The sequence below is a fragment of the Coturnix japonica genome, chromosome 7, assembly GCF_054131305.1.
Source record: "Coturnix japonica strain WE chromosome 7, WE-NBRP24, whole genome shotgun sequence".
Classification (NCBI taxonomy): Eukaryota; Metazoa; Chordata; class Aves; order Galliformes; family Phasianidae; genus Coturnix; species Coturnix japonica.
In genome coordinates, this window is record NC_140669.1 from 2,277,338 (window position 1) to 2,305,335 (window position 27,998).

At 41.5% G+C, this 27,998-nt stretch overlaps 1 protein-coding gene across 21 annotated transcripts in view; it reads left to right on the forward strand.

The window, feature by feature from the left end:
- Nucleotides 1-27,998, forward strand: part of MBD5 (methyl-CpG binding domain protein 5) — a 122,120-nt gene that overhangs the window by 81,317 nt on the left and 12,805 nt on the right. For 5 of the 21 annotated variants that reach the window (XR_014948169.1, XM_085552914.1, XM_015869251.3 and 2 more), the window contains exons 5-13: nucleotides 63-311; nucleotides 607-741; nucleotides 5,488-5,590; nucleotides 6,031-6,211; nucleotides 8,015-8,122; nucleotides 9,393-11,531; nucleotides 22,204-23,232; nucleotides 24,815-25,026; nucleotides 26,571-27,779. Coding sequence is in view for 20 of the 21 variants with exons in the window: in XM_085552914.1 (XP_085409040.1) it covers nucleotides 629-741; nucleotides 5,488-5,590; nucleotides 6,031-6,211; nucleotides 8,015-8,122; nucleotides 9,393-11,531; nucleotides 22,204-23,232; nucleotides 24,815-25,026; nucleotides 26,571-27,779 (5,094 nt within the window). In the remaining variant the exon portion in view is untranslated. Of the gene's footprint in view, nucleotides 1-62; nucleotides 742-5,487; nucleotides 5,591-6,030; nucleotides 6,212-8,014; nucleotides 8,123-9,392; nucleotides 11,532-22,203; nucleotides 23,233-24,814; nucleotides 25,078-26,570; nucleotides 27,780-27,998 lie in introns of those variants that run through there. The other 16 variants (XM_085552923.1, XM_085552922.1, XM_085552911.1 and 13 more) reach the window with 10 other exon arrangements.

The following is a 27,998-nucleotide window of genomic DNA, read 5'->3' on the forward strand; positions in this document are numbered from 1 at the left end:
ATGAGTTACTGGACTGGACTTCAGGAAAGGGCTGATGTATTTTCTGTGTTTGTGTTTTTCAGGCTGTTTTGTTGGAGCCAGGAAGTCATGAAAGAAACTCAAGAAGAGAACTTGGATAATGAACGGAAGATAAAAAGAAAACAAAAAGAATGTGGCATATAAAGGGTATAATACCTGGAGGTATTAGATCTGAGTCATAACTTATAAAAATGAGACGAGCTTTCACAAAATACAAGTTATCTTAGTCATCAAGCTTGGAACCATGCTGTTGAACTAGAAATTCTCCTTTTCCCCATTCTCCTTTCTGACAGGTAACAAAGGATTGGTGAATGATGATTTTCCCAAGTTGGAAGCACTAATTTTTATCTATATAGTTCGTCCTTATGAATATATAAGGAGTTAAACATTGCATATTTAATGTGGATTATAATGGGAAACTGACTCATTAACAAAAATGGCCACTTTTAAGGACTTGGTTTCAAACTGAGCTGGAGCCTCCCAATGCACTTTGTACAATTTGGGGAAAGATGTGCTGAATGGCCTTCTTTGGGAGGCCATGATGACATGTAGTAAAAGGATATCATCTTACTGTTGATATCTTTGAAGACTCATAAACAGAAACAGAAAAATGAATGGTGGAAAGGAGTGTGACGGAGGGGACACGGAAGGAGGGCCACCAGCAGTGCAAGTTCCCGTTGGTTGGCAGCGACGGGTGGACCAAAGTGGAGTGCTCTATATCAGGTATGGTCATCAAAAGTGGTTGCTGTTTTTGTTTGCATTGTAGTTTTGCCAGAACGTGTGGTGGATTATTGACTTGGCTAATTCTTACACTCAGAGTTCAAGGGCTTAGACTTTTGAAAATGCTGGATCGTTCATTCTGTTGATATTAACGGAGTCCACTTGAGTTGTGCTATTTGCATGCCTGTAGCACATACTCCGTTCATTACAAATCTAATATTACTTGGTCTTGAAAATTTGATATCCTTACTATACATTTTGCTTTAGGCACGAATAGTTCTTTATTACTTATTATCATCATGTGGATTTTAAAGCTGAGCAGTAGCAGATTTAACCTTATTTAATACCTCTATTATTGGAGCCTTTTACAATGGAACTAGCCAGAGGATTTCTTAGGTCACACCAGAAACTGACGAGAAATTTCTCTCACTGCCTTTTCCTTACTCAGCACTGGCTTTTTATAAGTCCATTTGCTGGTCATGTTCAAAGGAACAACCAGGCATTCAGACAATTCATGGCAGATAAGATAGAGCCGGACTTTCTTCTGCCAGCAACAGGCCTTCAGCTCAGTTTGGGTGGTGCCATGCAACTTTACCCTGACGTTCAGTGACTCTTCTTTGCTGTCTCTTCCGAGTTTACATTCCAGATCTCCACTGTATTTTGAGGTTTACTTATTCCCTTTCAAAAGGAAATTAAACAGTGTTGCTGTACTCAGTATCTGTAGAAAACATCAGTCCGTCTTACAAACTATGAAGGTTCTTCGTACAACATCACTGACGTGCCTCAGCAGGGCTGACTTCTACAGGTTCCTCCCATTTCTAATGTAGGGGGAAAAAAATACAGGAATGCAAGCCTTAAAACCAAGGTTTACAATATTTTATTTATTTTCCCAGCTTATGGAATTTTTTGCTTCATCTTGGAGCAGACTCAAAGAAATGTATTGAAATTACTATTAAATGAGTGTGTTCAGATAAACGTACTGCAAATTAAATCTTACTGGAAAAAGATCAAAGTTTGTTTTAACAAAATGTGGGTACATCAGGTTTATATCACATTAATCTAAATGATTATCGGTTTGTTATTATCTTATACTTATTCCACTCTTCTCTGATTAAAATAACCTCTTGTACACCACATTTTATACATTAACAATATGAAATTCTTTAATGAGTCTCAGCATACTCCAGTTTCACACTAAACAACCATAAAAGATCAAATACATACCAGGATTTCTTGTTTATATTCTCAATTGGCAGAATCAAACAGAATCCATGTCACCGATACGCATGTCAAAGAGAAATCGCCTTCCCCTTGTAGTTCTCGTTATTGCTGTAATTTACTGGGCCTCTCTCAGTTAAAAATCAATGAAAAAGAGGAGTTGTTTGGTTCAGGGTGTTTTTTGTTGTGTGGTTTTTTTCCTGTCATCGTTGTATCCAGATGTCAGGACTTAAAATTCTTTGGTATTTTTGTATGTGTAATGAGCCCACCTGTATTTGAATTCTATTTTCTACAGCTGTAAGAAACAGGCCATAAGGCTCTTGGAGAAGTCTTAGGTGCTTAGAAACCAGTACATTTGTTTATAATCCTGACAGTTATTTGCTCTTCTGTCTTTTTTCATATGTTTTTTATTGCTGCTGTTTTTTCATATTTCTATCCTGAATTGCCTTATGAGAAACACAGTTTTTATTCCAGTTGGTCCTGTTAATCAATTGACCAGTTGTCTTTGTCATTTTGGGGAAGCTGATATTATTTCTGCCCAAGATTTGTCCACGTACTTTCTTTTTCTTGAATCCAGTAGTTAGTTTACTGGTGTTCCTTTATAAGCCATTCTGATTCAGGGAAGTCTAGACGGTGTCTAGATGCTCATCCACACTCTTATTGGTGAAAGTCATGGAGTGATGGTTGGAAGGGGTGTCATCTAATCCAACATGGCATGTGAGCTGCACTCCATCAGGTCAGTTGCTGGCGTTGTTAGCAGCATCTTCAAGGATGAACTCTCCCTAAACTCTCTAGAGAAGCTGCTGTTGAGCCCTTGTAAAGGAACAGCCACCCTGAAAATATTCACTGCATTTACTGAAGGAGAGGAAGGCCAAACAATATTGACTCAAAAACTACCCAGAGGAAAATAAGTGTGTGTATTAAGAATAGATGATCTCAGTTGAAAAAGGACTTGTTGTAATTGTTCTTCTTTATAAAGCTTACATGTTTTTTATCAGCTGTCAACAGTTGCTTTGAGTTAAATCTATTAATTAGTTCCTTATTACCAGGTGAAAGCTCTGCTTTCTTAGTAACTAACAGTGCTGCTTGGAGATAATCTCTTCTTCAGGTTGCTGTAAGCGAATAGTCATCAGTGGAATAAACTGAGAAGAGGTCTTTAATAGCAGGTAGACATTCCATAACTGTCAGCAGCTGATGCAAATATGTAATTTGTTCTCTTGTATTTCTTTGGAGTCTCAAAACCCCAGGATGTCTAGTGACAAAGAAACCTGCATAGTTTCTTACAAAGGATTATCATTTGCAGTGCAGAAGTGTGAGGAAATTTGTTCACACAAAAGGTGCTTTGCCATTACATAGGTCTATGCAGTCCACAGCTGGTGTGCAGCAGACATGATGTCTGGTATGAATCAGGTGGGCTGTTCTGTATATCAAGGTTTCATTGCACGTGCCTACTTGTTATGCCCAGAAGAAAAAAAGGGCCTTGTCTTAGTTCTGGTATTTCAGTAGACAAATAAGCAGATATGGTGACTCCTGTAACACCACAGGTTCAGTGGGCTGCTCTGTGTGCTCCTGGTAAGCATGGGTTGTCCATAGCTCGCTTTACATCCTGCTGTGGTCTGTGCAGTAGGTATATACCCTATGGGTCTGTTGTTTCCAGGCTCCACTATCTCCTTACACCTGTACCTGCATTTTTCAGGCAATTTGTGTACCAGTAAAGCTTAAAAAAAACTACTTCTAGAGACAAACAAAAAGAAGAACTTTGATGGCATTGCTTCACTCGGTTCTAGAGGGTGCCCCAGGGGGCAGTGAGCATGGCCCCGAGCTGCCAGAGCTCAGGGAGTGCTGGAACACCAACATCAGCCATAGGATACGTGTGGGGCTGTGTGGGGCCAGGGTTGGACTTGCTGGCCCTTGGGGGTTCCTTCCAACTTCAGATATTCTACAAAGCAAGCAGTAGCCGTGGCCTCTGGATAAGTTTGGCTGCTGTGCATCAGTGGTTGTGTTGTGTTGTGGCATTTTCACCTGAGTGTGTGATTCCAGGCCAAAGGAGCACTGATAAGCAAAATTTCACGAGATCTTAGTTCTTGCTGCTCAACAGGCCCTTTAACCACTGCACCTAAAGTGACATCCCAACTCCAGGACCGGTTCCCACAGATGTCATTTGAAATGAGCTTCTTAAACATCGCAGAACTTGTGGTGTGTAGATGGGCTGGTAGAGAGCAGATGCCAGTCTGCAGTTCTGTGGGAAGCTGTGACACCCCCAGGTGAGGATCCTCCCCTGTGCATCACGGCTGCTCCGGTGTGCTTGCTCACATCAGGCCGCTCTGGCCTATAAATCATTTTTCTTCGTGCTTCTACCATTATTTTTAGATTGCTTTTACTTTATTTATCCTCAAATGTCAGTGCTATACATATTCAACCTAAGTGATTCTCTCCAAAATAACCATTTTTAGGGCAGATCTGGCAAGCGTGTTACTGAAACTGTTAATGTAACTTTAAATGTCATTTGCAGATGTTGCTTTATAGATGAGTGAGTTCTTGTTGTGCATAATTAGTTGTTTATACGTTCGGTTTCAAGTATGAAAGTTCATCATAGTTTGGAATTTTGACTCTTGGCTGTTTTCATCATCCAGACTCTTCCACTTAAGTTGTTTTGGTTAAAATAAGGGCTTTTAAGGAGCAGAGTTTCAGCCAGTCCTCACAGACCGTTGTATTCTTTTCCTGATGAACAGTTTGGATGGCTGAGTAATGAAGAGCAATGTGAAAGTTAGAGGTTTCTGACATGAGAACTTGTTTCATCTTATGAATTAGTGATTTTGCCATAACGGAATTTCCAATGGCCTATTCTTGGATGTGGAGATAATGATTTTCTGGTTGGAGCTAAAGAAATCCAAGAGCAGTTCCACTCCCTGGCCTGGCTTCTTGGTGCAACATTTCACACTTTCACTGGGAAAGCTGAAATTACAGCTGAATAAACTACACGGTGTGCAACTACCAGACCCAGCCACAAGACGTGTGTCACTATTCTCCCTTCTCTTCATGAGTTATCTCATACTTCACATACACGTTTGTGATGCTTTCTTTATAAATTACATTCCAGTCCTAGAAAGTAGAAGTGACTGTCATGCCTCAATGGAGCTGCAGGGATGGGGTTTGAGGGCGGAGGTTTGTGGGGATTGGACTCTGCCTGTGTGTTGTACTTTATGGGAGAGAAGGAATTCGCCTTAGAGTTGTTAGGCAATAGTTAAAGCATTCAAGTACAATTGTAATATGAATAGTAAATATCAATGATCTCCATTGTTTTCTTTGCACGTGTTTGTTCTGCCCTGGTAAAATCTTTCTTTAAAATGTTGCTTCTTTTTCACTGTTTTTGGTATCTTCTCATTTCTTGACTAAAAGCAAGAAGTACTGTGAAACTAAATGTGAGACCTTAGGTTTGTATCAAATTCTGTCCATGTGAGCTGTTAGAATGGTGGATAGAAGTCATGACCTGTCCAATAGCTTGAATTTGTCATTTCTTTTTCTTTACAGTCCCAGTGGGTCTTTATTATCCTGCTTGGAGCAGGTGAAGACTTACTTGCTGACTGATGGAACCTGCAAATGTGGCCTAGAATGTCCTCTTGTTCTTCCCAAGGTAAAGAAATAATAATCTTTGATTTCTGCAACGTAATCCTTATCAGCTAACTATGCCAGCTGATATGCTGTGCCACGACTTAAATTCTGTTCTCATCAAATATAGAATGCAAACCATTGAATGAATCTCCTCTCTGCCTTCTCCCTGCATGGAGACTTGATTTTCACGGTGATTGAATGTTTTCCTATTAAACTGGCAGCTTAACATCAACAGCAACATGTTGATGTGTGATATTCATACTTGGTAGCTTCAGCAGGAGTTGGTTTCTGGAGGGCTCCTAACCAGCTGCTGGGGTAGGTTCTGTATGTCAGAGCAAACGTATGCAGGTTTAGTGGGTACTGGGAAATGTAGTGTCCTTGATTATTCCAGAAAATGAAAAGCCCTTAATGTAGTAATAATCAAACAGTGATTATTTTAAATGTTGGAATTTTTACACTCAGGTCTTTAATTTTGATCCTGGAGCTGCAGTGAAGCAGAGAACTGCTGAAGATGTTAAAGCAGATGAAGATGTCACCAAACTATGCATACATAAAAGAAAAATTATTGCTGTGGCTACACTTCATAAAAGCATGGAAGCACCACATCCTTCACTAGTTCTAACTAGTCCTGGTGGTGGAACAAGTGAGTAACAGCATGCAAAATCATTTAGCCAACTAATCTTATATATATAATTACTGTACAGAAACACCCCCAAAAGCCTTATATATCTGTGATTGCAGTAGTAAACAGGCTCAAGTTAAAAATGGAAGTAGTAATTAGAGAGATGTAGGTAGATACAAAATGAATCTAAAAAGCAGGTCATCCCAGACTAAGAGCGTGATTTTCTTGGAAAAGATATCAGATTGTTCTACACAAAGAAAATACATTAGCTCTCATCTTTTGGAACCGTAGTAATATGTCTGATATTCTGTCACATGGGAAATTAGGGAAGCTGAATAAAGTGATTATAAAGGGATTAGAATGTGGCTAAGGACTTGGCTAAATGGGAAATTGTATTGCAAGGCAGAATATACAACTAAAAATCTCCACTGTAATTTCTCAAGGATTATTTTGGGAGACCAACCTGGATTAGCATTTTAATTATCCAGATCAGCAAAAGTCAAGTAATTTTGTTGATGGATGAAGCTGATGAATATTATTTGAAACAAAAGAAGATCAAAACATTATGGAAAATTGGAGGATCGTTGACACCTGGAGTGAAAGAAAAGTTACAGCAACAAATCCTGTTAATTGTAAGGTTATTCACCTGGGGACTAGACCAAAAAAAAGCTATTAGCACTAAATTATTGAGAAAGAATACCTCAATATACTGGGTGATCAAAGGTGCCTGTGAGCAGTACCAGATGGCAGTATGGTGCAGGTCAATGTGATTCTAAGACAGAGAGGTACAAACATCTTTCTGTGCTTGCTGCCTACCTGTGCCTCTGTTCTTGCTAGAGGCACTCAAGTTTAAACAGGGCAGAGGCTCTTCTGTAAGCAAAGTACAGAATCTGTTCTACAAAAGTCATCTGAAAGTGTTCAGTTTGCTTAGCCTCACAGAAATTGTGATTGAAAGGGGATACAGTTGCTGTCAATAAAGGCATCAGGAGAATGACTACCAGAAAACAAAGCTACTTCAGCTAAGATACAAAGTTAGCACTGATAGAAATAGCTACAAAAACAGTCTGCATGGAAACCTAAACTGAAAGTTAGGTATTTTCTCTGGATTGCTAGAACAAGAAAAGATCTGAAGCAGCCTTACAAATCCAAGTAGTTAAAACAGAGGGGTACGCTTACTTTTAACACAGAGCTTTGAAAGGTTATGCTTAACATACTGTGATGCCCACAGCTTTAGGGAAACAACCCTTGGTAATTACCCTCTGCAGCCTGAATAAAAGCAAAAAATGTTATGGATATAGAAATAATACATTGCAAGCATGTAAGCAATATGAAGACATCAGTGACGTTCACAATATTCAAGCGCCATTGCACTTTCAGATTATTTATGGTTTGAAATCTTGGTTTAAAGGATGTGTCTTGTAACGGAGGCTTGTTTTTACACCTAACAGTACAATTTCCCAAGTTGCTATGCATTTCCCTTACTATTTTTCTATTATAATCACCTATTTGTGGTATTTAAAATGCATTTACATTTAAAAAATAGAAAAGCAAAACGAAGGAGAGGAAAACAGATAAATATTTAAGACACGAATCTTATTTTTACCTTCCCTATTGATCAGAATTTTGCTCTCTAAAGGAAGAGGAAAATTTCCCGCTAAATTTCCTTTGTAAACACAATACTGTTTCATTTACACACGCTTTTGCCCATTTGTTTGGGTTCTTGTACGTATTTCATGTTGCAGTTCAGTCTTGAGATTTGTCCCTGGAATGGGACTTTGTTTATGTTTTGAGAAGGGTAACGTGTTTGTTTCTGTCATGATGTAGCTGGTTCAGCAAATAGGATGAAGGCAGGATTTTCAGTGCCATCTGTCTCCTATGGCCGGAGAGAAGGAAAGAAGGGAATTGAGTTCTTGTGTGTAGGAGAATTTAAAGGTACCTCTGAATTTGTTTGAACATGAAATCTTCAGCTCACCACTCAAAGCTTACGTTTGCATATTTCGGGGCTGCATGCCAAGAATACAATCATTTTCCTTCACTGGGTTCCCACTGCAAACTGAATTACAAATCCCCAGAGCAGTAAAACTGGCAGAAAGTCCACCAGGCTCGGAGCTGCCTGTGAGGGTGTTCTTAAAGTAAAACACTGAAGAAATATTTGTTTATTAAACAGAACTGATGTTGATGGGCAGAAAAGGGAAGTGGTCTTTTGTGTGTTGGAAGGTCAGCTCTCAACACTGCAGTTTACAGTAATTTTGTCCTTATTATAGGGGTTCAAATGCGTGCATATCCCCTAAGCCTTTATCCTGAAAACAAATATAAGAGATAGAGCCCATTCTTAAATTTAGTATGTGGATACCAAGGATATTTTTTTGGAAAAACTACTAGAAAAGCCTTAAATCAGTGAAATACTGCAAGATTCTGTATAATGCACTCACCTTTTTAGCAAAGCTGTTCCTAAAAGCAGATTTACTCAGAGAACTGGAACTTGGTGCCCGCAGTGCCAGTGAGTGACACAGAGCAGCAAGTATGCTGCACCCTGCCTTGATCAGCCACATCCTCTCAGATCTATGCTATTAAGTGTTCTGCTGGATGGAAATCAAAGTCAAAATAGTACAGCACATTTCCCCACTCATCTTTATCAGGCACAACTTGTGGGGCAGGGCTTTTTTTCCCTGTAGAGCAAGGAGAAATTAACCTAAACCCTTCATGGGCCTTGTTCCTCCTGTACTCAATAGATGGTGCCAGAGGTTCCTTTTCCCCATGATAGTGATAGGCTGCTCCTCCTGCCAGCTCTTCCAGCTGGTGCTGTAGCTGAAGTGATGATGCTGGAGATTCAGGAGTAGAAAACTGGCGATGATGTTTAGGGAAAGGGGGGGAAATTTATATGTATTGATGTTTTGAAAGAACAGTGCTGAAATGCATTTTAATTGGGTAGCAAGTACGCTTAAAACCTGAGAAACACAAGATCTAAAGTTGTCCATATCTATACAGGTTTTATATGTGAATTGGAGTTGTGGTTTGTTCATCTGTGCTCTGCAGTAGGGTAGTCTGCACCATTCCAGCAACAGTTTGGTGATTTAGATATTACTGTTTAAGCAAAAGTTTTGCCAAAAGGCTTTAATGAATGATTTCACACACAATATTCGTGTACTGAAATGTGTGACACCAGATTTCAAAATAGTAACTGTTGTGTTTTTAATATCAGGTGCAACTCCGGTAGTTCCTACTCGAGCAGCAACTCCAAGATCAATGAGGAATAAATCACATGAAGGAATTACAAATTCTGTGATGCCAGAATGTAAGACTCCTTTCAAGTTGATGATAGGGGCATCTAATGCCATGGGTAGGCTTTATGTGCAAGAAATGGCTGGAAGCCAGCAACAAGAACTTCATTCTGTCTATCCTAGGCAGAGATTGGGTAGTAATGAACTTGGACAGAAGTCTCCATATCGTGGCAGTCATGGTGGGATGCCCAGTCCAGCTTCATCAGGATCACAGATATATGGAGATGGTTCAATCTCTCCTAGGACTGACCCACTTGGAAGCCCTGATGTTTTCACAAGGAACAATCCCAGTTTTCATGGAGCACCCAACTCAAGTCCTATTCATATGAACAGGACACCTCTGTCTCCGCCATCAGTAATGCTTCATGGTTCTCCCATACAGTCATCCTGTGCAATGGCTGGAAGGACTAATATACCTCTTTCCCCAACCTTGACCACAAAAAGCCCTGTAATGAAAAAACCCATGTGTAATTTTTCAGCTGGTATGGAAATACCGCGAGCAATGTTTCACCATAAGCCACCCCAAGGTCCACCTCCACCTCCTCCACCGCCTTCTTGTGCTCTTCAGAAAAAGCCATTAACATCAGAAAAGGATCCGCTTGGCATACTTGACCCTATTCCTAGCAAACCAGTCAATCAGAATCCTGTTATCATTAACCCAACTACTTACCATTCAAATGTCCACTCTCAGGTACCCGTGATGAATGTAAGCATGCCTCCTGCTGTCGTCCCTTTGCCAAGTAATCTTCCTTTGCCAACCGTAAAACCCGGTCACATGAACCATGGAAGTCATGTTCAGAGAGTTCAGCATTCAGCTTCTACTTCCCTATCTCCTTCACCAGTGACATCCCCAGTTCATATGATGGGATCCGGGATTGGAAGGATAGAGGCTTCTCCCCAAAGATCACGTTCTTCTTCCACATCATCAGATCATGGAAATTTCCTGCTGCCTCCAGTAGGACCACAGTCATCCTGTACTGGTATTAAAGTTCCTCCCAGGTCCCCACGGTCGACAATAGGGTCGCCAAGACCGTCTATGCCATCTAGCCCCTCCACCAAGCACGATGGACTTAATCAATACAAGGACATCCCTAACCCATTAATTGCTGGAATGAGTAATGTATTAAATCCTCCAAACAATGCAGTTTTTTCTACTGCATCGGCTGGAAGTGGTTCTTTGAAGAGTCAGCCTGGTTTGCTGGGAATGCCTTTAAATCAGATATTGAACCAGCACAATGCTGCCTCTTTTCCAGCAAGTAGTTTACTCTCAGCAGCAGCCAAAGCACAGCTAGCAAATCAAAATAAACTTGCTGGTAACAACAATAACAGCAGTAGCAATTCTGGACCTGTTGCCAGCGGTGGCAACAACGAAGGACATAGCACTTTAAATACCATGTTCCCTCCTGCTGCCAATGTGCTTCTACCAACGACTGAAGGGCAAAGTGGTCGAGCAGCACTGAGAGATAAATTGATGTCTCAGCAAAAAGATCCTCTGAGAAAAAGAAAGCAGCCAACCACCACAGTGTTGAGTTTGCTGAGACAGTCTCAGTTGGAGAGTTCTGGAGTTTCCAAAGCTGGATCTGATTTAGTAAGAAAGCAAAGTCAAAGCTCTTTTCCCATCAGCTCTATGTCCCAGTTACTTCAGTCCATGAGTTGTCAAAGCTCTCACATGAGCAGCAATAGTACTACCAGCTGTGGGAGCTCAAGTACTGTTTTACCTTGCTCTGGTAACCAGATGCATTTTGCAGACACCAGTATGAACTCTGGCACTCTTCAGAACTCACTGGCACAGAGTTTACCGTTACGAGGGGAAGGTATGCACTGCCAGAACACAAACACTAACTTTGTCCATGGTACTAGCCCTGCCACCGCCAACCATCTCGCGGGTTTAATAAATCAGATGCAGGCTAGTGGGAACTGTGGGATGCTCAGTCAGTCAGGAATGGCTTTAGGAAATTCATTACATCCGAACCCACCTCAGTCAAGAATCCAGGCATCCTCCACTCCAGTGATACCAAACAGCATTGCTAGCAGCTGTAATCAAACAAGTCCTGAAGCAGGTATGTTTCCTTTTAAAAGGATACCCCTATGTATGACTGTTTGGAAATATATGGTGACTGTTTTTAAGTGGGTTCCTTTTACTTATCTACTTTCTGAATTTGAGTTTACCAGCCTGAAAAGAGTGCCTGTTTCATGCTAATATCCACATACTCAAAAATAAAACAAATAAGGAAAAAAACAGTGGTAGATTAAAATGTATCTCCCATTTTCTAAACAAAATTATCTTGACCTCCTTCCTGTTCTGACTCTTCCCAACTTCCATACACCCTTCACAAATAAAATCCACGCACGTTTGTACACACCTAGACTTCACTTCTTGTCTCTTGCCCAAATAAATTTTTCTGCATCATGCTGAGCTACTTCAACCCTGGAAGGCTGCAGCTAACCTGGTAGTTGGTGTCTGGGCTGTACTGGTGTTACTTAGTCCTTGCATTAAATAGCTGAGTGTTGTCGGAGATTGGAGCAGATATAGAAATACAAAAGTTTTCAAAATAACCTTTTTTTGTAGGCAGAAAAGAAGCTGCCAAGTCTGAGTTTGCCTTTGTCATGGTAATTTTGCTATGCTGGTAATTAAATGGTTGAATAAATTGTATGTGCAGTTGGAAGAGTGTAGCGAGATTTCCTGATTTATTCATCAGCAAAGACTTTGAGAGGAAGCAGGTCTGCCACTGTTACCAACTTCATCCTCTTTAATGGTGAGAGGGAGACAGCTCAGAAATGTTGATTTTTGTTTAACTATTATTGACTGAACAAAGCATGAATTTTTGAAGGATGGTTCTATGTTAATTTCTCAAGCAGGGAAGAAAAACTATTTGATACTTCAGTATTTCAGCTTGCTTAACTGTCAGAGTGTGGGTTTGATGCAGTCACAGCTAAACTACCTCAGGTCAAATGAAAGTGACGGTAAGCATGCAAGCTGTCTGTCTCATTAACCCAAGAAAGCCTGATGTGTATCCTGGTCTTCCTTTAAGAGATCCACTTATTCTTTAAAATACAGAATGGAATGAAATATATAAACCTTACTTTTAAAACCATGCTAATTACGGTTTCTGATGACTTCGGAGGGTTTCTCTCCATTCCTGGGGAAATAAGGCATTTTTTCCATAGCTTTATCAGTGGTTTGTGTTGGAAGCAAGTAGCCATTAATCCTTGCATGGCTGTTTTGCCTTGTCATGCTGACAAAGAAGATTTCCTTGTATGTTGTCTGTTCTGAGGCTTTGTACTCCTGCAAATGGAACAGAGGTCTCATTTTGCCCTGGGAGTTCTGTGTCCCATTCAACATACCAGAAACTCCCTTTTCCAAGAACTCTTTGGGTTTCCACCTCTTTGATGGTCAGTAGGAATCAGCAGTTGGGTTTTCCTGCACTGTCACTGTCCACGCAGCTGAAGAAAGCTGTGAAGTGGCTGCAACGGTGGGCTGCGTTGCCTTACAGAGAACAGAAGACACTGTTTGTGTGAGATAAGAGCCTGTGTGCCAGCAGTTACCATCGAGATGCTGAGCAGTGGTGATTTGTTTCCTGGGAAAGGATTGTAATAGTTCAAGGTTGGAAAACACCTGTAGGATCATCTAGTCCAACCGTCTGCCTACCACCAGTATTGCCCACTACCATGTTCCTTAGTACCACCTTTCTTGAGAAGTAATAAATAGATAACTCCATGTGTGAACTTCAGATTTACCTGAAACCTTTCAAACAGCCAAACTTACATCAGAAAAGGACGGTATTTCTAATAACTTGGGGATAACTGTTAGATTTCTTGCAGTATAATTATAAGGGCTTAAATTGACGCTTCTTTTCTTATTCATAAAGTAAATGGCAACCCTGCTTAGGTAAAGGCTGCAGTTCTGTTTCTCACTGCTGACCAGTTTGGTTTCCTTATTTTTGATGCCCAGGAAATACACACAACCTGCAATTGTGTATGTGTTGTTATTGATGTCTGTGATGGATAGAAACCTGGAAAGCTGCCTTCTTTTTAAGGGTGAAATTTCAGAAGCTGGTGCCTTTGCATTATTCCCAGAGGCAGTGCCCTGAAACTGCGCAGCCCTTCATCCAGCATCCTGCCTGAGTCATCACAGAGGTGCATGGCTGCAGCATTAGATCTGAATCCATAGCAAGTGAAAATCCAGATAAGGCATTTTGCTGTATTTGCAGCAGAATGGAAGTGTTCTTGCCTTGAAATGAGCATGAAATGTTGAGAATTTTGCATTAATAGTAACCTTTAAAAATAAAAGTTTGTTTCCAGGCTGCATTCAGTTACACAGAAAGTGACAGAAATGGCAAGAGGTGCATCGTGAGTTATTGTGTATGGAACTGTAGCAGGCTGATAATTGTGGTGTTTGGAGTTGAGCAGTGTCAAGCATGCAGAAGGAGCCATGCGTACAAGCTGAGTTTAGCTGTGCACGGTGTCATCAGGAAATTCATACATTCATCTTTTGAGTTTGTGGGTTGTTTTTTTGCTTTGTCTCTCTGTGTTTTAATTGCTGAATCTGTTTTCTGTTTCTGTGCCAGTTTTCAGAGTAGCTTCTAATCAGTTAATGGTTCCTGAGAGAAAATACTGAGAATCACCACAATTAAATGGCTGATGATTGCCCAAGCTTTTAGTTAGACTTTAATCACATGGACCAATTTTTACTATTCTGCCCTTTGTCAGCTTCTTCCAGAGGTAATACCCGGAGCTTCCAGCTTTCGGTATGAGTGTGACTCAATTAAAAATGAATAGGCATAAAAATCAACTTTTTTATTACACAGTGCTAAGATTTTTTTTTACTCTCCCAATTTTGCACCCTTAGAAAGCTATTATACTTGTTTTTATTGACAACTTCAGTATCGCATCTATAGTATTTAGGTTGCAAGCGTTTTCTTTTAGAACAGTAGTCTCAGGTGAGGAGCATCAAACCATGTGGATATTCACAGCTGTTCATTCTGGAAGAAGACACCTTTGTCTGCCAAGAGATGGGGTTCTGGGCTCACCACTGATGAGTGGTGTTAGTACTTCTGTTAACGTCTGACTATTCATTGTGAATCAAGCCTTCAGACTTCAGATGCAAACTGAAGGTAGTATCCAATTTGCTAATTTGGCAGCTTTACGGATTTATTCGTTAAGCCACTTTGCCTCCCAGAAGCAATCTTTGTCTTTGTCTTTGTCTGGGTTTTTTTGTAAGAAGGGCTGCTGCATCCCCATGTCATAGATCTTATTGTAGAATCTGCTTCATTTATTATCTTCTTGCTGTTCGTCCAGGAGTTCAGTGGGTAGGAAATCTCTGTGCAAAGAGTTTGAATGTTTAGCATTGCAAATCCTGCTAAGGACGGCACTTGTATAAAGGGATGCAGGAAAACAAGAGAAACAATATTTGGTAGTAAAAGCTACGTGTGGCTGATAAGGGAGTGAACCGGAGCTAATGGGAATAAAGATAATCAGGAAATATCAGGAACAGGAGAAACTTCCAGAAGTTTATCTGTGACAATTAAAGGACAGGTCTGGCAAAATATACGTATATATTTCTATACTGTTATCCCTTTCTTAGATGCAGAATAGTAAAATTTTAGTGGTGAAATTTGCAGAACAGGAAATAGATGCAATTAATTGAAGAGCAGCACACAAGACCGATGCCAATCAGTTTGGAGCTTCTATCCCACTCAGACAGAATTTATTTTAATGCAGTCAAGTCTGGTGTAATATAATTGGGAATGGAACATTGCCTTGGAAAACAGTGACTCAAAGATTTAATAGACTTAATGCAAGCTGTCAGATCAGTGATGTTGCAAAACAAAAAGAAGAAAAGAGAAGCAGGGTAGGTCCATGGATGCATAAAAGGGAAATGCCTGTGGAACTTGGGGTGCTCCAGGGGCTGTGCATAGCTTGAGGAAACCGGAGCTTGGCTGGTTTCCTGCAGCCAGGCTCAGCCCATGCCAAGAGCAGGTCAGCAGCTCAGGGAGTCCAGCTGGGTGGTTTTCCAGCTGTTGGGAATGCCCTGCCATCTGCTTTTCTTAAAAATACGGGCATAGGAATTGCATCACTTGCTTTAGGTATTAGGTATATATTTAGGTATTCATACTTGGGAAATATCTGGGAGGGTGGAGAGCTGTGTTGGTTAGGTGAGGGTGATGGTTGGACCCTGTGATGTTGATGGGCTTTTCTAGGTTGGATGATTCTGTGGCTCTCTGGTTTTTACTTCATTGGCAGGTGTTCCATGACAGCATCCAATGGCAGAATGCTGGTAAATTCAACATTGAAGAAATAAATGTCTTCCTTTTTTGAGGCTACTGACCACTGAAATGAGCTTGCAGAGGCCATATTGAGCATACCAGCTCAGGCCAAGTGAAATTTCACAACCGAGGTTCTTTCTGAACATTAATGGTAGTTGTGTCAGACCTTTCTATCTGTTCAGCTCAAGCCTTCCCTCTTACTGCCCTCCCTTCTGAACATAGGAAATCTCAGAGAAGTGTACTGCTTTCATACTGACTGCTCAGAACGTTTGTTAACTGTTACAGTAGTTCTCATCTTCTCTCATCCAGATAGAACCAGAACTTGTGAAGGATTCTTTTCTGCCATGCTAACAGTTGGCTAGAGCTGCTCAGAGTGAAGCTGTCAGAGATCGTCTTCCCTTGGCAGGATCAGAAATCATCTTGTTGATCATCAGATCATCATTCAAAGAAAAAAAATGCCTTCAAATCAAACCAGCATTCATTTTTTTCTTCTTCACTGGCATGGGTTGTGATCTCCAGGATGCATCCCAGTTCTGTACCATTTGTAATGTATTGTGCCCACTTTTTGCCTGTACTGCAAAGCTAAGCCTCCCGAGGGGTGAATTGCATTAGTCAAACTGCAGGATTTGTCCTTAATCTATGGGAAAAATACCAATCATTGTAAAACACATAGAATATGCCATTTTGTATATCTGTAGGGTGTTAGGTTCTAAAGTAGCCTAATACGATGGCCTGTGGATTTGCTCCCTTACTTTTATATATCACTGAAATACAGAAACAGAACTTTTCAACTTAAGATTTAGAAGAGTGGCTGGCTGGCGTCCTTTATGGGGCTTGTTATGTCTGAGAAAAGTTTCTTTTTAAGCTGAAATAACCCCTAGACAGGATGCCAGACAGCTACTCTTCTAATTATAAAGCCAATTGAATTGTTCTATTGATTTTGGGTTTGGGTGTTTATATAAGCATGTAGAGAGACTTTCCTTGGGGGCAGGGGTGAAGCAGGAAAGTATCATTACAAGGAATTGCTGTTGTTTGAAATCTGGCATGGTTTTTCAACATTCTGCCCTATGTTCTTGCATTGTTGTCTTGGGGGCGGGGGGGAAAGTGACTATTTTCCTCTTCAAATAAGAACTGTAAAGAAAATCTTCTATATGAGGAATCAGATTTCTACGTATGAAAATGTGTGGTATGTCAAGTCTGCTTCCTACCCTGCCATTGAAATTTATTTGCTTTTTTAACTCTGGAGAGAGGTCTTACACTCAAAACCACTCTCATTCTCCGAGTGGAAAAGAGTTACTGGCTTAATAGGCATCGGTGATCATATTAGGTAAACCGTAATTGTTAACAAGGGATTGTTACAGCATTGACATGTACGTACGTCCTGCTGTGAGATTCACCGTAGAGAAAGAATGTGGAAGTGGAATAAACATCCAATTTTCTGGATGTTTATCATTAGCAAATGCGAACAAATGGGAAAAACTTAGGAAAAACTCAGTTCACGCTCTGTTTAATTAACTCATTTGTTTAGTAAAGGGAGCTGAAATTGAGTAAACCTCCAATTCTAGGAGAAATAGAAAAAGGGAATTGAGTATTTAATCTGTATGTGCACCAGTTATGTTGGGCTGACTTTGTTTTGGCAAGTGAAGACCAGAAGGGCTGGCTTCTCCAGGCTTTGTATCCTCTTCCTATACCTGAGATGAGCACCTTCACATTAGCACTACCTCCCTCATCTTCCTCTTGGCACATAGGAATAGTTTTCCCCAAGTCATTTTAAAAGCAGCACTGATGATAGAAGAGGAGAAGTCATAACACACAAGGGCAGTAAAAGAACCAAGACTGAAGTTGATTGAAGCACTGAAGATACCTAATTTTAAGCATTTATGTCGTCCTAGAAACTGCGTTGGGCATTCTGCCCTTCTCCAAAATGGGGCCAACATTTCAGCTGTGAGATGTGTATGTTCATACAGCGTTGTGGCACTGGCAGTCACAGTAACGTGCTCAGTCACTGCAGTGATAGCACGGTCCTACAGCTGGGAGCAGAAGAGCGTAGTCTTGTCTCTTGTGCATGAGAGGAGGCCGGGCTCTGCCTGCTCCTGCTGGCCTGGGAAGAGCAGTCCATTTATTGGCCTGGCGTTCGTTGTTTCTGTTGTCCCAAGGGAGCAGACGATCTTGGTAAGGAAGACAACATTGATGGTTTGTGGTTAAGTGCAGAGCTATGGCTTCTTTGGAATTGAAAGCACTAGGATGGATGTGATAGCAGATAAATATCTTAAATGCTTTCCATTCTAAAGGAATACAGGGAATATAATTACAAGAATGTATAGCTGTAGGTTCTGAGTGTATGGGTAAGCGATGGGATATGGAGTTAAAGCAGGAAGATGTCTCCAGTTTTAAAGGGAAATGAGATCACATTGCTTCACAGAATGACCCGGGTTGGAAGGGACCTCAAGGATCATATAGTTCCAATTGCTTCCATTAGTGATGATCGTTCTGTGAAAGTTAAACCTCCTAAAACTGCCTAATTTAAAAATATTGCCACTTAATGCCCACCGTGTGCTCGTGTCTCTAGGCTGACAGTAGTCCTCTCTTCCTATTGATGTAGCTTCAGGAGACTTGGCACGTGGCTGAGTGGCCCTGAGGACACCCCTGAAACCTGCCATGCAGCTCTTAGTGCTGTTCAAATCTTAAATCTTAGCACTGTGTAAAAAGCAGGATTCCCAACAAGGCAGACCTCTGACTGCACTGTTCCATCCCTACAGCAGCACACACAGATGTGTTTGTGTGGTGAAACAACGCTGATACATAAACGATAAATATCTTCTAATGTCTTTAACTGGACAGGGAGTGAGTCTTCTCAGTGCTAATTGATTTCGTTACGTGCTGCATCTGCTTGAGAATAGCTCTCAAATAATACTTGGGAGAAGAAATAAGGAGGGAAGATGAAATCCACGTAGGAAAATCAACTGGCTTTCAAAGGAAAATGAAACAAAAACGTACGCAAATGAACTACTGTAGCCACAAAGGGATAGTTTTAAAAATGTATAACTTATTCAATTTCAAATTAATTTATTCCCAAAGCACTTGTTTGAACTTCTAGGAGAAGAGTGGATATATATTTGCTTCATCTCTCTGGATATTTCTTCCTGGTGCATTACAAAGACAGTCCCTTTCTCTTAACCACAGGCAGAAGTTCTGCAGGCATCTGTGTCTGCAAGAGGTGAAAGCCTGCAGTCGGCCTGGGTTTTTATGGCTTTTAGTGCAACTCTTCCATCTTTGTTTCATTCTGTATTTACTCTTAAGAACTTCTGATTAGCAAGGACTCCTGTTTCTGAGCTGACATTTATTGTGCCCCGAGTATCCAGGATTCAGAATACCGTATTTCTGGGAAACCTTTAGCTCTGGACTCTCATTCACATTTCTCATCAGAAAACTGTCACTGGAATGTGGGTACAGCACTGAGGCAGCATTTCATGTTGGTGCTCTGGGTTCTGTTCTCTGCTGGAGTTCTGTGTTGCGGTCACCTTTTCTTCTGTCTGTCCTAAAGGGAATGGAAGCAGTCAGGATTATTACAGCCCTGGTTTCCCAGCAGCTTTGCTCATATGCAAAGGGGCTTTTTTTGGCTGACATCTATGTCTGGTCTTCACTGTCAGCCTTCCCTCTTTGAAACTCCCAGCAAATACTGCGTCTATATAGCCTATGTATCACAGTGGATGAGAGTCAGACCTCAAAGGACAGCTGAGTCAATTCTGTATTGCAGTTGCTACTGCCCAGTCGAAAGGGCAGACTTATTAGGACTTTGCTTCTCTCGTGCTGGCAGTACTTTCCACAGGCACTTTGATGAGGTACGTGGCTTTTTTCCTTGCTGCTTAGCTGACCCGTTCACACCTTCACTTGCGGTGTGAGCCATTGCTTTTTTCTCCTTGTGAGCCAAACAGAGCTGCTCATGTTCATCCTGGGCCTTGGAGAGTCTGTGGTTAACTGGGTCCCTGACCTTGGTCCTCCCAAGGAAGATGCTCCTTCTTGCTGCAGTGCTGTAAATCACAATTATGGAAGCTATCGGTCTTTTGGAAGGGGAAAAAATAACTCAGATGTTGTCTTTTGGTTTGGGGCCAGACATTGAGGAGCTGCCCAGCCACTCTGGGCTTTAATGAGGATGAGGAGGCATGTATCCCTTCGTTGACATGTTGGCTCAGAGGAGATGGTGTTTTGGAGGAGATCCAGAAACTCTCTCCTGGTGCTTCAGCCCATGTGTGTGGATAGACCTTCCCCACAAAGCAGTTCTAAATATTGCTTTAGCTGCTGCCCAGTGCTGAACTCCTGGTACCAACTGGGAGCCTTCCTGCCTGTCGGGGTGTCTGTCTGCCTGCTAGGTTCACAGCAGCTGTAGCAAGCAGTGACTCTCTCTTGTTTTCTTCTTCTCGTCCCCCCCTTAGCTACCCAACTTCTCAAGTCTGGGCTGCAGTACACACACATCCCTCTCTTCTGCACAGAATCCATCGAGATTTATTTTTCAGTAGCAATCAATTGCCTAATTAACCTGGAGAAAGGACAGGTGTTGCTCTGAACCTCTCAGATTAGTTCTCCAGAAGCTCTGTGTGGGATGGAAAGTAAACCAGTGCACAACAGAATCCTAAAGCAACAGTTGTCTGAGTCTGAGCTTTGCTGTCTTGCAGATGATTGTGTGAGAAACAAGGATTAGGTCCATTTGAAAATACCAGGATTAGGTTTGATACTTGTGAGAGCACTACATATAGAAGAGTTTCTGTATGCCTGAATTAAAAAATCTATCCATGTGCTGCTCAGTGCGTGGTGTGGCTGTTAGTGGGGAGGGAAGCCTTTCTCATCTGCTGAGCAAAAACCTTGTTTGTGTGCCTGTCCCTGCTGGGAGGTAAAGGGTTCCCCACAGAAATGCAGCCTGGAACAGTGTCGTGCATTAGGAAGACAAATATATCTGACTGTTGCTGTCCCTGAGGCTGAACTGGAGGCACCCTGTGCTTGCATGGCAGGAGTTCTTATGGGGAAGGCCATGTGAAGATACTCAGGTGGTGTTACTTTGTAAGGTAGATCACAGCTGGAGGAAGTACTGGATTGGAAGATAAACAACAACAAAACAAAAAACAACACAAAGGCAAACAAACAAACCCACCCTTTTTTTTGTAAGCAATGTTTTGTCCATAGCCTCGTCTTCTCCGAGGAGCAGCATCTGTCAGTTGATGTGTAGTGCTGTCATCCCCGGGCTGCACTGGTCTGCCACAAACTGCCCGCAGAGCCTGGGAGTCTTGGAAGAGTCTTTTCACCAATGAAACAAAAAGAAATTGGTTTTAGCCACAGAGATCTTAAAGTTTTTTTTATATAACTTCTCTAAAATGCATTTTACAATGGTTTGGAGATTAGTGCTATTGGAAATACTCAATTTGGAGTCTTGGGATTTGCCTCATTGAATTGGAGTAACCAGATTGTGGCTGCATTAAAAATAAATGCACGTGCATGCTGAGATCTGGCATTTACCAGATCTTGGCTGAAGGCAGTATCTCCATTCCTGCGTCATCTGCAGTTTTAAATGCACAGCCACAAGCGGGACTCCAGTGGGATAGTGCATGGTTTGTTTTGTTATCATCAAGTGCTTTTCTATTCCGAGTTCCAAGCAGCCACCCAGAGCAATGTGCTTGTCACAAAGCTGGTTTCATTGCTTTGTTCACATGTTTCTCCTCACAGCAGAATAGGAATCTTGTGCTTTATGGTTACAGTTTCTGCTTCCTTCGTCTTTTGTTAATTCACTATCTAATTTCATAATGGAAGAATCACAGTTGTACCTGCAAGAGAGCATATGGACTTCCTTCACATGCGTTCAGTACAATGCCTCATGAACTGTGTTAATTTTGCACCTTTTTGAGTAGTCGGTATCTTACGTCACTTTTTGTGACATTTTGTAATATAATCTCCATACGTGTTTTTAGTGTTGGTTCTCCAATGAATTGCAATGGGAATAAAGTAGAAGGGTGTGGTTCAAAGTAATTTCACATGCTTTAATTGTCTCAAAAGAGCAAAAGTTTCGCAGCTGCACTTTGGTCGGTTACTTTTCGCTGAACATCCTTCATGTCTCACCTTAATACTTCATCCTAGTAGATAATTGATTATTGGTCCATTATGATGTAGGTAGTTACGATTGCTTTGAGTTTTACACTAGTCAACATATATATGAATGAAATCCTCTTAAATCCCCATTCAAAGACTTGTAGGAGAAGTACGAGCGTGTTAAAGAGTTTCTGATGAGATGTGCGCAGCCAGTAGTATGTGAAGTAGTCGATGGCAGATTTCTTTGTATTTTAAGTTTTGGTGCTCAAAACATTTTCTTTCCTGTGCATGGGTATCAAACGTTGCTGTTTTGGATTGACCTAGTTACTTTATGACAACTGTCTCCCAGCAGACAGCATACTAGTAATATTCCTGTTCTTTTGCATTGCAGGAGGTTCAGGACCATCATCATCAATAGCCATAGCTGGCACCAGCCAACCCGCCATCACAAAGACAACATCTGTTCTTCAAGATGGTGTTATAGTCACTACTGCAGCTGGAAACCCTCTTCAGAGCCAGCTGCCCATTGGGGGTGATTTCCCTTTCGCTGGCCACGAACACTCGCTTCATTTCCCGCAGAACAGCTCTTCAAACAACAATCTTCCACCTTCTTTGAATCAAAACCTCCTCAGTTCTCTACCTATCTCTTTGCCAGTGAATCAGCAACATCTCCTAAGCCAGAATCTATTAAATATACTGCAGCCTTCAGCAGGAGAAGGCAAGTCTGAGGTCAACCTCAACCCTTTAGGTTTTCTCAACCCGAATGTAAATGCTGCTTTAGCTTTTCTCTCCAGTGACGTGGATGGGCAGGTATTACAGCCTGTTCATTTTCAGCTTCTAGCAACCCTCCTCCAGAACCAAGCCCAAGCAGCTGCCATGCTTCCCCTACCATCTTTCAATCTGACCATCTCAGATTTGTTGCAACAGCAAAATAACCCTTTGCCCTCAGTAACACAGATGACAGCCCCACCTGACCATTTGCCAAGCAATCAGTCAGAAAGCAACAGGGTTGAGACCCTTTTAAGCAACCCCTTGGGGAACCCTTTACCAAGCTTTTCAGGCACTGATACTACTTCTAACCCCCTGCTCCTCCCAGCTGTCTCTGGGGCCTCAGCATTAATGGCCTTGAATCCCCAGCTGGTGGGAGGTGTCCTGAACTCTGCATCGGGCAACACCGCTAATCATCCAGAGGTTTCCATAGCCACCTCCTCCCAAGCAACCACTACCACAACCACTACATCATCAGCAGTGGCAGCACTGTCTGTCTCTACCCTGGGTGGTGGGACAGCAGTGGTGTCAATGGCAGAAACATTGCTGAACATATCTAATAATGCTGGGAATCCATCTGGTCCAGCTAAACTCAACAGTAACTCTGTGGTGCCACAGCTACTTAACCCTCTACTGGGGACAGGTCTGCTTGGTAAGTTCAATTTCTTCACAGATATAAAAGGAAAAGAAAAGAGGGGTGGGGTGGGGGAATTTCTGATTCTAGTTTCTATTTCTAAAGGTGACACTTTATCATACTTTTTTGTAAAGCTTTTGTATGTTACAGCTTGTTTATAACTGCTCCTGTACGGCATTTGAACGACATTCTGATTTTATTCAGTAATATTTAATACGGGTTTTGGAAATTATTTTATATTCTATTCTTAATTCTGATGCCACCTAGACTGACTGTATACACCTTACAGTTCTCTGCGCAATTGGACTTGGTTCATTTTTCAAGTCTTAAAGCACAGGTGCATCTCTGGGATGCAGTGCTTCATTTCAAGTGCGTGTGGCATCACAGGGTTAGTACGAGTAGCTGTGCAGTAGGTGAGAAATGGCCAAGGGCCGCTTTCCAAACGAATCAGGAGAGCCAAAACCCTCAGAAAGCACACTGCCTGTAAAGCAAATACAGCAAGCTCAAAGCGAATGCTTTGCAAGTTCAAAGAGGAAGGTTGCCCTGTGAGCCCTTTGCTGTGCATTTATATCTTCTCATTTCTCTGGTGTTTTTTTAACTTGGAGCTTAGATAGCCAGCGTATTTCACTGACAAGCACCAACAGCCCAAACCAAGTCCTGAAAGATTAGGTTCTCACCTGTGACTTTTGATGAATTTTACCTAGAATACGTAGCGTAGGCAGTATCCCCCTGTTGTTTGGATTGCATAAACTCATAAGTACAGTAGGAGAAGGAAAAAGCAGTGGCAGAGCTGATAAGTGTGGAACCGAATCCCTCATGCCTGCTTGCTAAATGGCCACCAGGAACTCAACCCTCCTTGACCTTCGTCATGTAGAATACAGCTAACCAAAGGTTATGCAAATGTAAATCTTAAGAGAACCATTAACTTTATATGAAAAAAAGCTTGTAAATTGATACGTTTTAAAGCCTTATTACTTCATAGCGTGTATACTTTACTAAAACCAGAATTGCTGTGTACAGTGAGATTTTTGTACTATACAAAATGTTAATACAGTGATTTCTCTAAAATGTTTAAAAAACTTGTAGAGTGTGGACTGACCTGTCAGCGGTCCAAAAAGCCTTTTGCTCATAATTAGATCGTGTTGTTTAGTCATAGTTAATGAAACAAATGGCTTCGTTGGGTTTTTCAAATTATTTTCTCTTTTTTTCTCTCTCTCTCCTCCTCCTCTCCCCCCCTCACCACCTCAGTACTGTATGAAGCAGTCACTCTTTGGAAACTAGGAGTAAGATCCCAAGACACCGAATATCATAGAAGCTCATTCTGCCATACTTGGCTGTGTGCCGTTCCAAAGGCAAAGATAGTCATGTCAGAAACTGTTAGAATGAGTCCAGATAGATGTGACATGCAAAAGAAGCAATACTGAAGAACTACGGGAATAAAGAGTAGGAGACACATACCTTGAGGACCATTCCATAGAAGATTGAAGGGGAAAAGTGTGGTTTTACAGAGGCGTTTGCTTAGCATTCCATTCAGTCGAGGGAATGCCTCCTGGTTGTTGAAAAGTGTACTGACTTACATTTCCCTGTGTTTGAATTACAGGTGACATGTCATCTATAAACACTACTTTGAATAACCATCAACTGAGTCATCTCCAGTCGCTATTAAACAACAATCAGATGTTTCCTTCCAATCAGCAGCAACAGCACCTTCTCCAGGGGTATCAGAACATGCAGGGCTTTCAAGGCCAGCCCCCAATTCCTGGCCCAGCTAACAACCCAAACCCCATGGCATGTCTGTTCCAAAATTTCCAGGTAGAAAGCAAAATGAAATTGATATTCAAACTTACGTGCAAGTCTCAGTAGGTAAAATTGCATCCTCTGTGGTTTGATTTCTTTTGTCTTCAGTGTTTAAGACAACATGACGTGTACAGCTGCGTGCCTCTTTCAGTAACTTTGAGTTCTGCAAGTCAGTAATTGGTACTGAAACTTGATACCTTCTGCCTTAGAAACTGGGTAGAGCTTCTTTGGAAATGGTTCTGCTCAATGTATTGGAAAATAATAGGCTGTGTGTGTTCTGACAATTACTGCGCATTTTCAGCAGAATTGCTTTCCATTCTGAAAAAAATAAAAAAAAAGGATTATAAATTTCCTTTTAGACCACTCTGCCATTCAGGGCTGAGAAGGAAATGCTGATACAACTCTACAGTAATTAGAAACTTCAGTGATTATAGGTGGCTATGCACCAGCCTCTCATACATCCCCACTAAAATGCAATGGAAGAGCTGGCTTCAGTGTAGATCTTATAGACTGACAAAACCAGGGATGAGAATGAATGTGCAGTGGCAAATTGTGCAACAACAATGATACCTCTCTGCTGTCCACCTAAATAGTTCTTCATCCTGCAACGTGAACTGTTCAACTAGCAAAGTGGCAGGAAGCACAGCAACCAAAATAGTTGATAGAAGCAGAGTTACAGTATGTGTTTGTTATTGCGCAGTATCGCTGTTGTTGCTGCAGAACTCGAGATGTGAAGGTGGATGCATGCTGCCAGAAAACGCTTTTTTCCCTTAAGAAGGAAAAAGAAGGCGTGTCATTCTCTCAGTGTAGACAGTTCACTGCTGCTGCAACATCAGTCCTCTAACCGCCCATTACCTCCCTTTGTGAATGAATTCTAATAGCTTCATCTCAGTATTTTTTTGCTTCAGATTCTCAGTTATATAAATAGTGGTGGTAAGTACTGAAGGGAGCTTTTGGAAATATTTTGCCCTTGTTTGAAGCAGCTTTTATCTGTTGCAGCACTATTAATGACACCATCTTCGCTGCCCACATGTGTGACAAGAAATATAAAACTCAGTTCCTTTCATCTGAAGGTTACAGTTTGCTGAGGCCATGCCTGACATTACAGATGCAATACTGAGGGGTGTGGGCATGGTTTATATGGGTCTGAAGTGAAGACATCCCAGGAGAGAAGCACATGACTGAAAGGTAGAAAGTAGAAATGCTAGCCAGTTAGAAAAGAACAGTGATGGCCTACATTGCAGGGGCTGAAAGAGGGATGAAGAGGGAGCCCCGAAGAACAGCTGATAGGGAAGACTGAAGAAAATTTGAGGGTCTGAAAAAGAGCAAAAGGGAACAGCTGAGAACAGAAATATTGAAGTACTTCATGGTGTAGTTAAAGATTTGGGAGAGAAAAAGTGGGAGCCTCTAAAAAGAATCTGAGAAAGCAGCTGAAAATGTAGGCTAGGTAGTGGGTTGTATCATTTCCGTTTTTTTCTAATTAACGTAAGACTTGTTTTCTATTGGAGTGGATTTTTAAGCACAGTAGCAATTCCTGTCTTTCTGTCTACTTATTTCAGGTGAGAATGCAGGAAGATGCTGCTGCTCTGAACAAAAGAATGATCAGTCAGATGGGAATGGCACCAGTACCTGAGAGCTCCAACGCTATGCTTCCTCCTTTCCAAGAGACATCTTGTGATTTGCAGCAAAGAACTGAACCATCTCTTGGTCAACAGGCAAAGGATAACCTCAATGCCGCTGCTCAGGGTGATACATCAGTGGATGCGATCTACAAAGCAGTCGTAGATGCTGCGAGCAAGGGAATGCAAGTAGTGATCACCACTGCCGTTAGCAGTACCACACAAATGAGTCCCATTCCAGCTTTGAGTGCCATGAGTGCCTTCACAGCCTCAATTGGTGACCCGCTAAATCTCTCTAGTGCTGTCAGTGCAGTAATCCATGGAAGGAACATTGCTGTTTCTGATCATGAAGGTAGGATAAGAAACACTAGAGGAACGCGAGTACTGAAGAATTCAGAGCATGGTAAAAATTCAAGTGAAGGGGATGGGTATGAATATTACAAATCAACGAGTTGTAACACACCCAAAAAACAGTGGGAAGGGGAGCAAAGTCCTGTCAGTGAGATAAATAGGTGGAAATGTGAGGAGTTTCTAGACCACTCCACCCATATCCATAGTAGTCCTTGTCACGAAAGGCCCAATAACATCTCCACACTGCCACTGTTGCAAGGCGAGCAGCATCAGGTACTGTTATCACAGCGGAACTGTCAAAGTGATAAGATGTTGGAGGAGAATTTCAGGTATAACAATTACAAAAGAACTATGATGAGTTTTAAGGAAAGACTGGAGAACACTGTGGAACGATGTGCACACATAAATGGAAATAGGCCTCAGCAGAACAGAGGATACGGGGAGTTGCTGAACACTTCTAAACAAGACCTGATTCTGGAAGAGCAATCTCCGAGTTCCTCAAATAGTTTGGAAAGTTCGTTAGTTAAAGACTACATCCATTACAATGGAGATTTTAATGCCAAAAGCATTAATGGGTGTGTGCCTAGCCCTTCAGATGCTAAAAGCATCAGTAGTGAAGATGACCTAAGGAATCCAGATTCCCCTTCTTCAAATGAGCTGATACATTACAGGCCGAGGACGTTTAATGTTGGCGACTTGGTCTGGGGCCAAATCAAAGGACTGACTTCATGGCCTGGAAAACTAGTAAGAGAAGAAGACGTTCACAATTCATGTCAACAAAACGCTGAGGAGGGGAAGGTATATTTATATATATATGCACATATCTATCTATCTGTTGACATGCACGTGTGTCCTAATGCTTATACCAATGTGTATCCAACCTTTATCTCAGTTCTTTATTTTTTTCTTTGTCTTATTTTAGTAGTACAAATTGCTTTTTCTTCATGCTATATCTTGCAGAACTGAATTTGTACCGTAGTTATCTACTGGGAAATTTCTGGCAGTGCTGTGAAACAG